This window comes from Pyrgilauda ruficollis, unplaced genomic scaffold, assembly GCF_017590135.1.
Source record: "Pyrgilauda ruficollis isolate IOZ18807 unplaced genomic scaffold, ASM1759013v1 scaffold5, whole genome shotgun sequence".
Lineage (NCBI taxonomy): Eukaryota > Metazoa > Chordata > Aves > Passeriformes > Passeridae > Pyrgilauda > Pyrgilauda ruficollis.
In genome coordinates, this window is record NW_024526599.1 from 1,399,184 (window position 1) to 1,416,522 (window position 17,339).

Below are 17,339 nucleotides of genomic sequence, written 5' to 3' on the forward strand. Positions count from 1 at the left end.
TTTGTCTTCCTAGCCTAATTAACTTCCGAGGAGAAAATTGCATTAATTTGCTGTTTCTTTGCATGGAGTGCAAAGTCTGATAAAATTTATTACTCTGTTGTAGATGGGATGAGATTTGCATGGGAGAAGAGGCCCTGAAACACATTAAAGACCCTCCTCTTTCCGTATCCCACCCTCCCACTTTGTGTTACAACACAACATCTTGTGTTGTAAGTTTTCAGGAAAACTGGAACAAGTTATTACTAATTTGTTTCCATTTCACTTCTGCTTTCAGCAAGAGGCCTTTCAGTAAATCTAGCAGTCACTAAGATGATTTACACTGTAGAAATCCTGAGCAGAGTGAACCATTCTCTTACACCTCTGATTTTGTTGTATTTTATTTTTTTTTTAGAACGGCACAGTAAAATTTTACAAATGCTCTGTTTAAGGTTGTACATCTCCAGATAATGGTGGCTGCAGTCAGATATGCTCTTCTTTAAGCCCATCCTCCTGGGAGTGTGCTTGTTTTCCTGGATATAAGCTTCAGCGAGACAGAAAGCACTGCACTGCTATAGGTTGGTGTCTTGGTATGCCTGCATATTTCTGCCAGTAAAAGCAAACTTTTTTGAGTTCTTTAGGGTGGATCAACAGGGATTCCTTTTTTGCACTGATTTTAGGTTACTTTGTGAGACTTGGGAAGTATTAGTTGTTAGGAAAGACAACCTATTTTGGAAATAAACCAGTACATGGTTCTGTCTCCTTCACAAAAAGTTCAATCTGTGATCCATCTTCAGCATTGCACTCTGGGCTCCCATACTGTGAAGGTCTGTCCTGCAGTACACAATATTTTGTGCCTTCACATAAATGGGCATAGTTCCTGCCCAGTGTTACAGAACTGGGGCTGAAGTCTCTCTACTTGGTGAACAGGGTAGGGAATAGTCTGTTAAAGGACTTTCCATATGAGGATATTGTCCCCCATTGGCCCCAGGAAGCTGAGGTGTTTGATGTGCCCTTTTGGATTCCAGACCCTTCTGTTCCGTCTGAGAAAAGGGCAGGTGATCAGCAAGGTATGAGCAAGTGCCAAATAGAGAGGAGGAAAAGGAAGTTTTTGATTTGTGCCTGAAAGAAGGGAAAGCTATGGGGGTTTTTCGTGGGTTTTTTTTTTTGGTTTTTTTGTGGTTTTTTTTGGAGGAAAAAGCATCTTTCTTGCTTTTACTACGAAAGACCTCTCCATATGCAAAATTCAAGATATTCTGGCATTTATGGTGATGATGTGAAATGTAGAGAGATGATTGCCTCAAGGCTAAGGCACTCAGTGTGAAATGCAGCAGGACTAGTGACTGCTTTTGTCAGAAATGTTGAGGCTGATGCTGTAAACTTATATTCACATTCATCTTTAATTTCTTAGGCAAGCGGAGTGTAGGAAAATTGCGGTAATTTCTTTTTGCCTTGGTTTCTCATTTTGTCTTTTACTTATTTACGACACTACTTAGGTAGTAATTCAAGTTAGGGATCAGTTTGAACTTAGAGCAATTAACATACTTGCAAATTTTAATCGACAGGTCCTAAGCCATTTTTGTTGTTTGCAAATGGCCAAGATATCCGCCAGATCAGTTTTGATGGAACAGATTACACAAGTTTACTTGACTGGCAGATGGGAGTAGTCTTAGCACTGGACTCTGACCCGGTGGAAAATAAGGTAAGGCATTAAAAATGAGAGGATTCTGGAGTGTCGCAAGGACAAAAGGATTGAGCTTTCATGTGCCTTAACCTTTCCTCTGTCAGTGATCTGGATTACGCATTATGCCGATCGTTGTTCTGTCGCCTGTCTAGGAGCACAACTGGTAAAGGCTGCCAAACATTAGTTGAAGAGTTTCATCCTTGAATTATTTATTTTTTGTACATTGAAAATGATAATTCACTGAGAATTTGGATTTCTAAATTCACTTCAGGCATGATTTAAATTTTAAAGAACTTTTGTGTGATTGATAAGTTTTCTCCATTAAGACTGCAGTGCTGTTTTCTGGAAACATATTGTGGAGTTTTTTCACTGTGTAGTGGTACAAGCAAAAGTATCTTTTATCCTAAGCAGCTAAGTCTGTATGATCCCTACTAAATGTTGGAGTAATCTTAACAAGAATTATTTCCCATGTCCTGATATTATAGAGCAAAACTGCTGAATGTTCACAGAGCCTATTCTCTTCTAAAATGCACTGCTCACACACTAGATAGTGCTGTTGGAAACAGGAATCTTCTGTATAAAGACCTGTTAGTCTGTGTGGCCACATCCTAATGTCGCCCTCCTTGCCTTCAGAATTGGGAAGAATAGGAGCTCAGCTGTGCTTTGCTAAACCTGCTGTGTCAGAAAGTTACATTTTCCCATGGAGAGACTTATTTCCACTGTAAAAGTGTTGCAAAGAAATACTGGATGGTACAGTGAAAGCCGATGAGGAGCTCAGTTAAGTTGTTGGAAGCACCTCAAGGCCCAGATGGGCACAGCTAAACAAGTGTGAATGTTACCAGATCTGCATTTACAGGAGGAGCACTTCAGGCACTTCTGGAACATCTCCACTTGCTCCCAAAATAGGGCCCTGCTGGAGAGGCAGCAGTTGCCCTGTGCTGTGCCAAGTGCGGATCAGCTGTGCCAGTGACTCTGGTGACACCTGGGATCCCCTCCTGTGGTGTTGGGTGGCAGTACAGAGGTGGGGGGATGCACGGGGGGCCAGCCAGGCTGCAGGAGCCTGGTGGGGTCAGCTGAGTGGCAAGGCAGCCCCCCTCGTGCTCCCAGGGTGTTGAATTAGCTGGGCTAGGGCCAGAGGCTCCCTCCTGTTTTGTTTGACCTCATGGCCAGCATCAAAGCAACGTTATTTGTTTCCAAAGAAAGCCTCAACACTGCTTTGGATACGGTTGTGCCATGCAATGTTTGCCTCCCTCTGGCATTTGGACACAAGATAAAATTCACACATCCTTGGAAAATGCAAACCTGGTTTCCCTACCAGCAAAGAACTTTACTTTTGACCCCAAACTAAGAAACCTCTTCTGGAAATGTTGGAGCCTTACAGAATAGACACCTAGTAAAAAATTAAGATAGCTGCAGGATAAAAGAGTGAAAAAAATACAAGTAAATTTTATAACTCCTTTTCCCCTTCCCAGCTCCTTGATACACATAAAGTGCTGCTATCTTCTCCACACTTCTCACTTTTCAACATGAGCATCCAGTGAAATGGCAACATGCTTCTTTCTGCCTGTTCCTACTTTTGCTTCCTCAGCTGTGCTTCATGTGAAGTAGCTGCTGGCTGAAACAAAACTACAGGATATTCAGAGGGCTGTATATAGGGCAACCAGGATTTACAGCTAAGCACAAGCTGCCTGTAGAAGTCATCCTGGTTGAAGGATAAGTGTCTTTTTATTTGATCAGGGATCACGGGTTACCTGTGCAGCCTTCTGTGAATAAGCAGTTTAGGGAATTTTCCAGACGAAAAAGGTATTTTAGAACTGGAGTTACTAGACTGAGGAGGTAGAGTAAAAAGTGAGATGAGAACTAATGACACCTTGTCTCTTATTTATTCACAGATTTACTTTGCCCACACTGCCTTGAAATGGATAGAACGAGCTAATCTGGATGGCTCAGACCGTGAAAAGGTTATTCATGGAGCTATAGATACACCCGAAGGCCTTGCTGTGGACTGGATTAACCGTAAATTGTACTGGACAGACAGAGGGTACATGCTCCCCAGTGCATTTATGCTGAAGCACGCCATAAAATATTTGGAATAAATGACTGGTGAAGCAGAAATAGCTGAGATATCACTCTAGTTCAGTAGTGCTTCACATTCTGATTGGGTAGTTTTAGTCTCAAGTATATACAGTTGGAAGGTCCTTTAAAACCAAAATGCTGGAAGTTCACTTGCAGTCTGCTATTGTATTTTTATCTTTGTCTCTCCAAGAAGAGAGGGTTTGGACTCAGTTGCAAGGAATCTAAAGCATGCACTGCATATATACATATATGCATGTGCACATGTGCATGTGAATATATTTCCTTACACTTTTTTATATACATATGCTGTGTGAGTGTGTGTGTATAGTATATACATATATACACATAAAAAAGAGTAATGCTGTACTGAGTACATCTTGGGCAGAAGTCAGTGTTGCTGGCAGCTAGACTCATGTTATTGGAGAGTCTTTGTCAATTCTCTCTGATAAAAGAGGAATGACTGCTGCCAGACAATGTGACCACCTTCCAGCTGATGCCTAACCTTATATGCAGAGGGAAACAAAACTGACCTTTGATGAAAAGGCAGTTTCAGATCACAACAGATAATGAAGACTCCTTGAAGAGTGGTCATGAGCTTTCAACATGATCCATAATTCATTAGTCAATAAGAAATAATTTTGAGTGTTTAGATCACTCTCCTTCTCCATTTTAAATATTCTGCTAGTCCACTCCCTTGCTTTTAGGTGCAATATTGTCACATGATTGAGCTGCTGTAGGAATATGCCAGTGTTTCTTGTGAAATGGGAGATTATGGCGCTTCCCTCCATAAGAAAGGACATATTCAGGGGGAATATGAGAATTTGAACCTGCAAATTCCTTCTCACCCACTGCATTTACCTGTTTGTATTCCACATTTGCAGGAATATATTTCTCCTTCCACCTCTGTGAGGCCTTTCTTTGAAGGTTCAAAGAGGCATGGAAGGCTGTAGGCTTGCTTGCAGGTAGAGGCTGATATTTGTTTGGCAAGACAAATATTGCAGCAATAAAATCAGTTTTCTGGAAGAAAAAAAAGATGAATTGAAAGATTGGCAGTGTATATTCTATACTTGACTTGGCCACAGATTTTATGAGTAATCTTAAGATCCTTAGCCCCATTCTTTCCTGCAAAATAGATGCAATATGTAAAATGACCACTGAATTCTGGATGAAAAATGCTATGTAAAAGTACTATTTAAAAAAAAAATTCTTTATACATTTGGTAATGGTATTCAGTTAGGAGCTGGTTTTCCTCCTGACTCCTTTTAAAGCTAGCATTTATCTATTAGTGCTTTTACTTGCAATTCATTATTCACCCAAAGAAGGAGAACTTCATGTCTTCTGCAGACCAGCAGGTATTTTATCATCATGCCCTGGACCAGATAATGAAGCTGCAACATGAATTACTTGTTGATAAAACAACTAGACATCCCACATCAGCAGGATTACTTCCTGTCGCTGTGAAATTATTTATTACAGCTAAACCAAAGCAATGCAAAATCTTAGTGCATTCAGCCCAAGAAGGTAATTAAAAAGATGGCAGGGAGGACCTAACAGTGCTCTGTGTGTTGCAGGAAGGTGTGCATTGAGAGGAGCAATCTGAATGGAATGCAAAGAAAAATGATCATCTGGGAGGATCTCTCCCAGCCCCGAGGGATTGCCATTCACCCATTTGCCAAGTAAGGAGTGATAAACACAGTAAATCACGTAATTCTTGTGGATGATTTTTAAAAATGAGCATGCAAGCTTTGCCCTTTTGGCTGTCAAAATATGCATTAGTCTCATGCTGGGTTAGTCATTGCCTTGCAGAGCTGTGTGAACTGTAATGTTTCATTGCAGGGTTTCTTTCATGAGCTGGGACATGTTCATTTCTCATATAGATTTTAGAAGAAAGTAATTGGAGCATTAATGATACTGTATACAGTTTAAGCTAAAGATAAACACGGGCAACTGACAGCTGTAGGTGCCACACTACAAACCTTGACATGGTTCCATATCTAGTAGTGTGAAGAAGGTAATCACTTTTAACCAGCAGTGGTTACAAAACTGCCTTCTTTTTGTGTTTTTTTTTCCTTTTTGGGTGGTTTGTTGTTTTTTGGGGTTTTTTTTTGTCTTTTTTGGTTTGGCTTGGTTTTTTGGGTTATTTTTTTTTAACAGCTTGCCTACTTTTGCTTGTTTTCTGTGGGTAATGGGTAATTTTAGTTTCATTTGTTTATTGTTGTACCCCTTTTTAGACAAGGGTCTGCCTAATGCATCATTTTCTGTTGTCTGGGTTTGCTAAAACACCATCAGCTGTCACATGGAAAATCAAAAGGCAGATATGAGGAGCTGTGGCAGTTAACATAGTCAGGAGTTGTTTTCCAAAGGTTTCATGCCAGCGAACAGAGTGAGGATTCTGCATAATCAGTGCAATCACCTGGAGTCTTATGCCAAGCGTGAAAAGATCAGCAGCCAATATGTTTGCTTGAAGCTTGCACTTTTCCTCCTGAGAGTCAGGGCCATATTGCTCTGACCCGACCTTTCTGCTTTGAAAGAACTCCATGGAGAGGAGGACAAACATTTACTTACTGACTTCCTGTATTCATTTTGTTTTCTGAAGGAGATTATTCTGGACTGACATGGGGGTCAATCCGCGGATTGACAGCTCTTCATTAGAAGGCTTCGATCGCCGGGTCGTGGCCAGCACAGGCCTGGTGTGGCCCAGTGGAATAGCTCTTGATTACCTGGCTGACAAGGTGTACTGGTGTGATGCTAAACAGGCCCTGGTTGAAACTGCAAACCTGGATGGTTCTGGTCGTCGAATTCTTGCACAGAATGATGTAGGTGAGGCTTTGGGGTTGATAATTACCTGCTGTTTGTCCGTGTGTGTGTGTACCTGCATATGTGCATGAAAACTACTGGCCAGCTGCTGTGCTGTATATCCCATGCTATGTTGAGGTTCTTCATTCTGTTACCCAACTGACTTTTATTAATTTTAGCAAAAGCATGTCTTTCCAACACTCTCTGCTTTTATTAACAAGTCACTTTGCATTACACAGAGAACTCAGTGTGATGCCTTCTTTCTGCCTTCATGGAAAAATGAAAAGAATCAAAAAATTTAAAATGTGGTTTGCTTTTCCCATGCATGGCTGCTTAGTTTAATTCAGGTTTTGCTGTGTTTATTGCATCAATGAGTTATATTGACATAAGAAGAAAGGGAATTAATCTGGGTCGTTAAGGTCCTTGAGCAGCAAAACTGTATCTGCAATGTTGAGCACTGGAAGGATTCTAAACACACAATAGATACCAAATGAAAAATTATTTTATGATGTGCTTGTAGTTTTTATGGCTAAGATTTCCACTGCTTGACACATAACTGTGTTGTTCTGGAGCAAGAGAACAGAGGTGTTAGCAACAAGGAACCGATGTGTACCACGTCCAAAGTAAACCATGTGTTTGACAATCTTGTACATGGCAAATTAGTTTCTGGAGAGGACAATTCGTTTTGATCATGGGATCTCTGGGGACCATTTTGTAGGTGTGCATACAGACATGGGCAGAGTGAGGACTCATAGCTCAATACCATGATTGCCATGGGTAACCTTATGGATACTCTGTCAAGCAGCTTCTGTTCTAGTTTGTGCTCTGGGAAGGCTTGTGTTCATCACCTAAGCCTCCCAGTCCTTTGGAGGTGAGTGAGTTGAGGTCCTGAAGGAGTCAGTGTTCACTAATTTACAAGACATCAAAAGGCTTGATGAGAGAGACTTTCCAGCCTTCTTCTCTCTTCCCTTTGCTCCTGTGGCGACTGCCTCTGCCAGGAATGGGGCAGATCTCCAAAGGAGGACCTTGAAATCTAATCAAAGTTTCATTTTGTTTCTCCAGGAGTAAGACAGTGGTTTCTTACAGGGAGAAAACAGAGAAGGAGAACTAGGAGCACTATAGAAACATGGATTATGAGAAAGGAGCAGTGATACAGCTCCTTTCTCATAATCCATGGAGGTGAGAGAAAAGGGCATGAACGTCTGTATGCAAGGAAGTGAAAAGAGATGAAGGCCTGTAGGGGTATGAATTTAGAGAAGCATGTCCTGATCATTTGCTAATGCTGCTAGTGAAGACTGGAATTCAGTTGAACAGCTGTACACTGGAAGATGGGAAGGTGGCACCTCTTCAGAGAAGCATGTCCTGATCATTTGCTAATGCTGCTAGTGAAGACTGGAATTCAGTTTTTGTTGTTGAACAGCTGTACACTGGAAAACGGGAAGGTGGCACCTCTTCGTAGGTGTTCTGCTGTAACATGAATTTTTATTACAGCAGCTCCCTCTAGTGCTCCTGTACTGAGAGCTCGTTCAGTAGAGCAGCATGCAAAACAGGTAAATTAATTCTGCTCTTCCACCTAACTCCATTTTCAGCTGTAAGTAACACAGCCCATAATAACCTGCCCGAGGTAACAAAGAAAACATCCCTTTTGTTTATGCAGTGGGTTGCATTTCCACTCTTCCTGCTGCATCCATTGACTGACACTACGCTTCTGATTTTATTGCAAAATAAGAAGTTAATAAATTGCTGGCCAAAGCAGCAAGCAAGCCCCTGTTTGTGAATAGTGCAAACTACAGATCCTAAAACTATGAGGAAATGTTTGGGTGGGGACAGTATCTAGATCTTGGTCTAGTTGTTCAAAGTTAATGGGAAGAAAAGGTAAGAATCAAGATCAGTGATTATGCATGGGTCAGTGGAGGTAGTTAGGTGCCAGTAATACACTCTTCAAATAACACTAAACAACACTTACACAATGCCTTAGAAATCTTTCTGTAAAGGACTGGTTTTTCAGTTTATTTGTGAGGTGAATTTAAGATATACCAACACATACTCCTTTCCCAAGGTTCTAATTGTTATCTGCATTGGTTATCTGTTTTGTTTTCTTGTTTGCTTGCCTTTGATTTTTAATTTTTTTTTTAAGCTAATACATGTTGGTATCCCATTTTCATTACTGAAATTAAACACCGCATAGTTGAGGTCTACATCAAGAAGAAAAATCACAGACCATAAAAATCATGTGCTTAAAAAACATACCTTTCAGAGCGGCTCAGACTGCAGTGGTAAAGTGCAGTGCCACTCTAAGGACCACAACAAAGCAAACCTGCTTCAGCTGGGATCCATCCACTCTGAAGCCAGGCATACATCCATGGAAGAATAGCATATGTTCTTACCTTCCATTGCAAAAAGCTTGCCCAAAGGCTACCTTGAAAGCAGGAGATTTCTGAGTGTATAGAAAAAATGCATAGTCCCATATGGACTAATGACAATTTTCTATCATGAGAGATTAAAAAGAGTCAGAATCATTTTGTAAAGATCTTTATGTCTGCCATTATTTATATGAAATTGCCCTTTGGATTCTGAATTGCTGAGATTATGTCTGGAACTCAAACTAGGGATCTGAGTTTTCCTAGTGCAGATTATATTGTGCTACCAAGGAAAAGTTCCTGTGCTCTGAACTTGGGGTGGAATTTCTTGCAGCTACAGTTAGTCCTGTAATTGTTAGATGCCTGGTTGAAGCTGGAGTCTAGGATCCTGTTGTCATCAGTGAAAAGAGAGAAGTTACCTGGATGAGCTATTGCCCCCTGTGGTTTATGTTAGCTGGCTGTATGCCCCTCTGCGTTGCACTTTGTGTACTTTTGGCACTTGCAGAGGCCATACTCTGGCTTTGGGGCCCTACCAGGCGTCGGTGGCTGCAGTGTCTGCAGCTCCCAGGCTGCCCTGTGCCAGGATGCTTATGCTTATGCTTCCTCCTTGTCAGGAGAAGACTGCCAAAGGGGCTGTGCACCTCAGCTGCTCTCTGCCAGGCCATGTCGTGGCAGAGGAGGGAGGTACTCTAGTTCTGAAAGGCTGGTCCCAAGGCTGCCTCAAGAATGGTGATGTGTGAGGTAGAAGCATCTTATGAACTAGATCTGGTTGGAAGTCACTAGAAGTACAGAGCGTGTACTGAGCCGAGCAAGTGTCCCATCCTCCCTTGCTAAGAGCACAAGTAACCTGTGGTCCATTGTTCACAGACACTTATCCTTCTCCATGGGAAACCAAAGGGAGCGCTGGCTGTGGCTAGGCCCCTGTGTTAGAAGTTGATCTATGTGCAGATAACGCTTTCCTTTGCAGGGTTTCTTGTGTGTGTTCTACAGTTGTGGAAATGATAAACCTAATGTCTTTGTAGGCCACCCTTTTGCTGTAGCGGTGTTTGAGGACCACCTGTGGTTTTCTGACTGGGCTAGGCCATCACTGGTGAGGGTGGACAAGAAGACCGGCCAAAACAGGGTACGTCTGCGAGGCAGCATGCTGAGACCCTCATCAGTGGTTGTAGTTCATCCTTTGGCGAAACCAGGTACACTGCAAAAATCAAGCAGTCATTCCCTTCCAGCCTCCTCTTGTTCACTGATACCAGTAGAATAGATGTCCTTGGATAGAGGATTATCTTCTCAGAAATAGGCTCTTTAAAAAGCCTTGCATAGTCAGACTGGCATTTATTGAAAGCATCATCTGGGCATATGTCCAGGAATGCTGACAGATTTATGTTCGTGCCCAAGAATAGATGCTGATCAATTGCCATGAGGCTACCTACATTAGTCTTCTAATTCCTATTTATCCTAGTCTATTAGCACCACCCCCCTACCCCCCCACCAAAATAATAACAAATGACATAGGGAAAGATTTTGTGACATTTATTAATTTTTGATCAAACAATTTGATTTTCTGTTGGGAACAATCTCCCTGTAAGCAAAAACAAGTAATTCAATAGATCAGGATTGAGAGAAGGTAATCACAGGTTCCTTATGTCCTTGAAATATTAGGACTCTAAATATCAAAGGAGAAACAATGAAGGAAATAAAATTTAAAAATCTGGTACATGCATTAGATACAGAGTACATTAATCTCTTTTCCTGACAGGGGCTAGGTGATAATATATATGCTTTACTATATGCATTTGTTATATTAAAAAAAATAAATTAAATCCTAGTTTTTGTCAGTCCTTATTCCTTTTCCAACTGCTTCAACTCTGCCTATCTAAACAGAGATGTTTACTGAAGAAGCAGCTTGCTAATTTTCATGTTTTTCTTCATTAGGGGCAAATCCTTGCCTTTATGAGAATGGAGGCTGTGATCAGATCTGTGAAAACAGTTTTGGAATTGTCCACTGCAAGTGCCATCCAGGATTTGTGAAAACTCAAGGTGGAAAATCCTGTCATGCTCTGGATTCTTCCAACTCAACAGCAGGTACAGTCCTCCAGTTCCCAAAAAGCCCCCTCTCAAACCCTTGAGGATCCTGACAGGTAGCACTGGGAAAATTCACCTTGCTCTAACATAAGGAATGATGGTTTCTCTGAAGAATGAAAATGCTGGAGTGTTGTTCTTGGGACAGGACAACAGACCTGTTGTCTGACCACTGTAATTTTTCCATTGGCATTTTAGCAGTGAAAAAAGTGTGTGCAATGCTGACAATTATTGTGAGCATCCAGTCACATTTCTTCTCTTCTGTATTTGAGAAAACTCACCAGTGGAATAATTTTAGGAATTAATAATTAATAATTTTAGGAATAATTTGATGTCAGAAACATGTTAGTCTGGGAGGATGCTGATGCTTATTTTAAAAGGAAACGACCATGATTATTGGAAAATAGACAGGTATTTGAAAATCAGATGGCTATTTCAGTAGATTTAATAGTCCATGTCACTTTTTTCTTGTCTTTTTCAGGAAGTGTCTCTGTGCACAAGGAGGTAATGCCATTGCCACCACCAGAGACTGTGCTCCAGAGCACATGGAACACTGGGATTTTTAAGGATGCAGACAATGGGGAAAAGAAGAAAATAATTTTTTTTACTGCTGAAATCATGGTGTCAGGTATAGTCTGATGGTTATCTTCCTTATGCTTACTCTGAGGTTCTGAACAGGTTTATAGAGCAGAAAGAATAGACCTTAAAGAAAGAAAGGTTCATTGTTGAGACTTGGTATTCATGCTCTTAAGCTTCTAACAAGAACTTGGGTCTGTGCAATTATTCCAGGTAGGACTGCTTTTTTTGTTTGTTTCTCTATTCCTTGGCTATATCAACAAAAATTGATGATATTATCCTGGTCTAGAGAACAAACATTTCTAACACTTGAGACATTTGGAACACTTGAGAAAGTCTCTCCCTTAGGTTTTTAAGTATATTACATTCCTTTAAAAAAAGTTAAAATAAGGTCTTTGAATTCTACATATCTTTGATGACACTAGATCATTAACTTTTGCAATAGGTTTTGAATAAAATATTCAGAAATCCTGATACCAAATGACATGTCATCTCCATCTAGACAAAGAGAACAGCTGCAGTGATTGTATTGGCTTGTCATTATTAATTCTGGAGAGCTAAGTTTCAAACTTTGACTGTATGTTCTGGTTTTCTTAGTTTGTTTTTCTGTAATATAGATACACACTACCTCCTCTGATATTTCCAAATACATCTAGTGGTTTGTTTTTTGTTGTTGTTTTGCTTATGCTATAGATGAAGATGACTGCACTGCGCTAGAATGTTACGTCAATTCAGAGTGTGTTTTGCTGGAAGATGGTGCTATGTGCCAGTGTTTGAAAGGATTTACCAGGAAGGGGAAATCATGCTATGGTAATAAAAAACATTATTATAACTTTTGAAAAACTGTAGACTGCCGGGGGAGGAAGAAAATCTATCTCCTTTCACACTGGCAGCTGGGCTGTGTGAGGCATCAGGGAAAGGTCAATAGTATGAAAGGGATGATGAGCAGAAAACATTTGAGATGAAGTGGCTAATCATCACATGCCTTTTTTTTTTCCCCTTGAGCCATGAGTGTTAATCCTATTAATATTAACAAGCAATAACATGGATAATAGAAGTATAATGTATTTATTTGTAAAAATTGACTAAATATGAAAGCTCAGTCCATAGATATGATAGTTAATGTATAATTTAGACATAAGGAATCTCTTCAAAATTAGTATTCATGATGTATTACTTGTATAAAAGTGCTGCTCTCGTTTCTTTCAAGCACTAGAAAGACTCTAACAGCCATGCAAAACATTGCGCAGGGTGGTCTTTAAGTTTCTGGACTTTTTGCAACATAAATGGAATAACTGTTTTGCTCTCACAAAGGTCAAGAGAGGAAGATGTTAGAAAAAAAATACCATTTGGTGGCTAAGCATGAAGAGAGTCAGAAGAATCTGTGTTACTATGGAAAGGGAAAAAATTGTAAGCTGAAATGGGCATACATTTTTTCTACTGTAGTACTTTTTCCTTTTTTAAGCCTATGTGTTCTTTTATAAAACAAAGTTGCAAAATGCTCTTAGAGGTCTTTTCCAACTTAATAGATTTTATGATTCTATAACATAAAGCTATTTTTGAATCAGATAATTTCCTCTGAACAGGCTTTTTTAAGAAAATGATATTTGTGATATCATTTTGTTGACTCTCTTGGATTTTAGAACACCCCCATCAAATTTCATTCCAAAAATGACCACAAAGTCCTTCTCTTCCCATTTGCTTCATGCGCACAAAGCCAAGTGCCAGCAGAGTCTGAGGGAGATCCGTGGTGCAGATGTCTCAGTGTATTGATGGATGTGACCCATTTCCTGACCCGAGTGTCCTGTCCCTTGCTGTGTCCCGCAGACGTGGACGAGTGCGCTGCGCACATGGACCGCTGCAACCGAAGTGTGTCCCACTGCATCAACACGGATGGGGGCTACGTCTGTGAGTGCCTGGGAGGCTACATTGGAGATGGAGTCCATTGCTATGGTATGGGCACGTGGGAGGGCTCTGCTCTCTCTGGAAAGTTGAGGCATTTCTGCCTCTGTGGTTCCTTCCTCCCTGTATGAAGTGTGGTAACATCAGCAACTGATCAATATGCAAAGCTTGTAGTTGTCAGTGAATATCTCCTCTCAGTGTTTGCACTCTTTTTAGTGGCTATAGAAGGAGGGAGAGGAGGAGGGAAGTGGAGGTGAAGCAGTAGAGCTTTATTGGAAATCGTTGCCATGAATATAAACGAAAGCAGGTATTGAGTGTGTCATAATACTCATCAAATAATTCCAGGTCTGTTTAATAGGCATGAGGTTCAAGGTGTGACACTGACAACTTGAGTACATTTAGAGTCTTGTTAATAATCAGACCCACTGATTTTCCCATCCAGCTCTAATGCCAGGTCTTTAGTTCATTCCCTACGTCTCTTAAATTCTTAATCCATTTTAGTGGTAAATATGAACAGGAAGATTTTTCTCCCCAGTATTTGACTAGCACACAGTTTGTTCAGAGCTTTATGAGAGTCTTGCCTTCTCTTTTGTCCTTTTCTTTTACTTTTTTCCTTTATAGCCTAATTCAAAGCCCAATAAGTTTGAACTGATTCTTACATAATCTTTACTGGACTTGGCTCTTCAACATTGATTAGGATGACTGAAAAATTAAAAACAATATCACTATTATGGGTAGAGTGTGGACAGTATCAGAGGTAGAAGAATCGAGAAGGCCTTTTGCCTGCAGGGGTCAGAGCCAGAGCTCATGCCTTTGAGGGTGTCTGGAAGTGCAGATGGAAGTGCACACAAGAGTGACAAGGTCCTCTTGCTGACCCAGCACAACATAGAAGGAAAGTCCTCAAGCAGCCCTGGGCTCTTACTGTCTTACTTACTACTATACTGCGGAATAGTTGTCCAGGATGACCTTCCACTGTCATTGAAAAACAGTCTATTATTTTCCTGAAGTCTTTAAGTCCAGAAAATGGACTCTCAGCTGATAAAAGATGAAAACATAACTGAAACTAATTTTGTGTTCGATGACTTCAAATGTGTTATGAAAGCCAGAAACAGGTAAGTGATTTTGTGCTTCAGTTGTAAGTGCCTGCATGCATGCAGGGTGTCCAGGAATGTGACAGTATTTTCAGTGATAACACACGATGAGTTCATGTGGTGTTGGTGAAATCACATTTCTTGAAATATGCTGCAGCAGTTGTGTTCCCCTCCCCCCACCTTTTTTATTTAAGTGCTCTGAATTTTCTATACTGTTTTCGTGTTAATTTTACTGTAGAAAAATTCCCATCACCTTAAGCAATAATTTCACAAAAATTGGCGTAGCAGATCTGTGATTCCCTGAATCAGACCCAGCACAGGCATTCTGCTGAGAGCTCATAAAATGAATGAGAAGCTCCCAAACTCTGCTGCATGAACCAAAGGTTTCACCTTTGAGGGGGGGTGCTTTGGCACTTAGCAAGGTGCAGGTGGCCAGCCTGCTGGAGCTGCTGCCATGGGCTTTGGAGAGAAGGTGTGGGGGCATGAGGAGGGTGGGCAGCAGAATGGGGGTGAGAGATGTGTATGAACCTAACATGGTCTCTGAGCCTGGAAACTCTTGGAGTCAGGGAGCCTCTTCACAGTCACTCAAAACCTCACTTATTGAGGTGTTTACACAAACTAAATGACCTGTAGGCTTCTAGACACTTTTCTTCTGCCTAAACTCTTGTTAGGCTAAACTAGGTGGGTGGTACAGGGGTGGGCAGCGCCCCACTGCCAAACCCTTCTGCTGTGTTACTGCAAGAATGCCAACATAAGGATCCAGGCTGCAAGCTAGGACTAGCAATGCTGGGAGAATACATCTGGTACAAATAAGTCTCCTCTTCCACTCTGCTGTACTTGTTACATTTCATGGGGAAGCCTTTCCCTCCTTCTCCCTGTAGTGAGTTTCTGCAGCATCACAGCATGCTCTTGCTATAGAAAGCATGCTGGTTGCTTTTCCATTAGGCTTTCCATGAAGGCATATTTGCAGAGGGAGAGGTCTCTGGAGTTTTTCCCCACTGCCTGGGGGGAGCAGTGCTGCTACTGCTGCCCTTTTAGCCGATGCTTCGAGGCATTTCATTCTTCTAACTGCAGACTGTTTGGGTGACAGATATTGATGAGTGCAAGACGGGGTCCCACACCTGTGGAGAGAACATGACCTGCACAAATACAGAAGGAAACTTCACTTGCTCGTGTGCTGATCACGCTTCTGGAACTGGCGACGCTTGCAGTGAGTAAACGGAGCGAGCAAATAAAACAAAGTGGCTCTAAGTTAAGAACTGTGACCTTGGATAAATTGTTATACCTGGAAACTAAAGGATCTCTGTATAGTAACAACCTGACCAGATTGTGGATCCATTTAGCATTGCCTTTAGGAGGCTGTTTTGTGGTGAACTACGGAGAGCAGATCTAAGTTTAGTAAGGAAATATCTACATTAAGGAAATATCTACATTAATCTATATCAATGTAAATTTTTTACTGTCTAAATGTACCAACAAATCTATCAAATGTCATCTACAATCTACAGCAGAAGTAAATGCTCCTTGGAAGTAACATTTTTTGAGGGTAATTTCGGTCTGTGCCATTTTGCAAACTCCCTGTGCCTTCTGTCACTTTGCAGAAGGCTAGCAGAGGAAATGCACATGATGTAAATGCCATTCGATTCTTCAGTATAAGCTTGTCTTTCAGTTCCAGTCACTAATGTTCAAAAGAGCTCTGAAACTCCTAAGAAAATCTGATTATCAGTTTACTGAAGGGAACTGCTAAAAGTTCAGCACTGGTGACTATCTGACCTTCATTTTGGCACCTCAGTGAGGTCCCATCATTCTCTGAAAATGAGAGTGACTCATTCTTTTACTCTGTGTCAGCCCTCTTGGTCAGGGTGAATTTTACTCCAGAGTGACTTTCTGACGATGGAGGGACATTGTGTGATTGACACAGAACTGTTTCTTCAGAAAAACAAGGAAATTAGGGCTTTCTTAAATAGAGTACCTATCAGGATTCCCACTCCCATTTCAGTCACTTCATCTTTCAGTAGTTTCAGGTGTCACTCAGGAAATGATGATTTTAAATGATGCATGACTTGGAAATAATGTTTCCCAGGTCCTTCATGTGTCAGTCTGATCCCACGTCTTTATAGATGTTAACACACTGTTTTAGCTCTTTGCCTAATAAGCTCTTTTAGCAAGATGAAATTTTCCTTGCTGAATGCATGCACACCTGGGGTTCACTACAATCACTCATCCCTTTCCATTCAGGCTCTTTGCCATGGCAGCCCTCCTGCAAATGAAATTTTAAAACCCAAATGCCATTGAAGGTCACGTTGCAATAAAACTGGTGTGAGTTATAGAACTGACCCCATAATTGTGTGAGAATGATTAGGTGTGTCTCTGCCAATCCATACTGCTGGAAATTCTTTGCCATGTAGCTGTTTTGTTCTGACAGAACAAACAGATTTGTTGTAGCACCAAAGTAGGCATGAAAGCAGTCCTTTTCTGTAAGGGCATGTCTGCACTGTGGTCATGCTGTGCAGAGATATTAGTGCTACCTTTAAAACCAGCTAGTTTGGAGAGGTGTGTAGGCGGCAGGATGTGTGATTCAGAGCAGGCTGCAGAATGCTTTGGCAGAACCACAGGGCTCCCTGCTCCCCCAGTGATGCTCTTATCTGTACGTGAGCTGGCCTGAAACAGTAAAAAATGTGATCTGCCATCACACCTAGGTGCAATTAGCTGAATGGCAGCAGAGTAGAAGCAATCTGCATAAGAATGACAAGTTTCTTGTGAAAGTTCTGAGTCTGGGATCCAAGTGCATGAAATACAGTC

At 41.2% G+C, this 17,339-nt stretch overlaps 1 protein-coding gene across 1 annotated transcript in view; it reads left to right on the plus strand.

Annotated features, from left to right (window-relative positions):
* Nucleotides 1-17,339, plus strand: part of EGF (epidermal growth factor) — a 57,312-nt gene that overhangs the window by 26,188 nt on the left and 13,785 nt on the right. Inside the window, exons 10-20 of the mRNA XM_041480149.1 lie at nt 429-554; nt 1,542-1,678; nt 3,553-3,701; nt 5,308-5,412; nt 6,333-6,556; nt 9,915-10,082; nt 10,822-10,971; nt 11,450-11,596; nt 12,238-12,354; nt 13,372-13,497; nt 15,628-15,747. Coding sequence (XP_041336083.1) covers nt 429-554; nt 1,542-1,678; nt 3,553-3,701; nt 5,308-5,412; nt 6,333-6,556; nt 9,915-10,082; nt 10,822-10,971; nt 11,450-11,596; nt 12,238-12,354; nt 13,372-13,497; nt 15,628-15,747 — 1,569 coding nt within the window. The remainder of the gene's footprint in view (nt 1-428; nt 555-1,541; nt 1,679-3,552; nt 3,702-5,307; nt 5,413-6,332; nt 6,557-9,914; nt 10,083-10,821; nt 10,972-11,449; nt 11,597-12,237; nt 12,355-13,371; nt 13,498-15,627; nt 15,748-17,339) is intronic.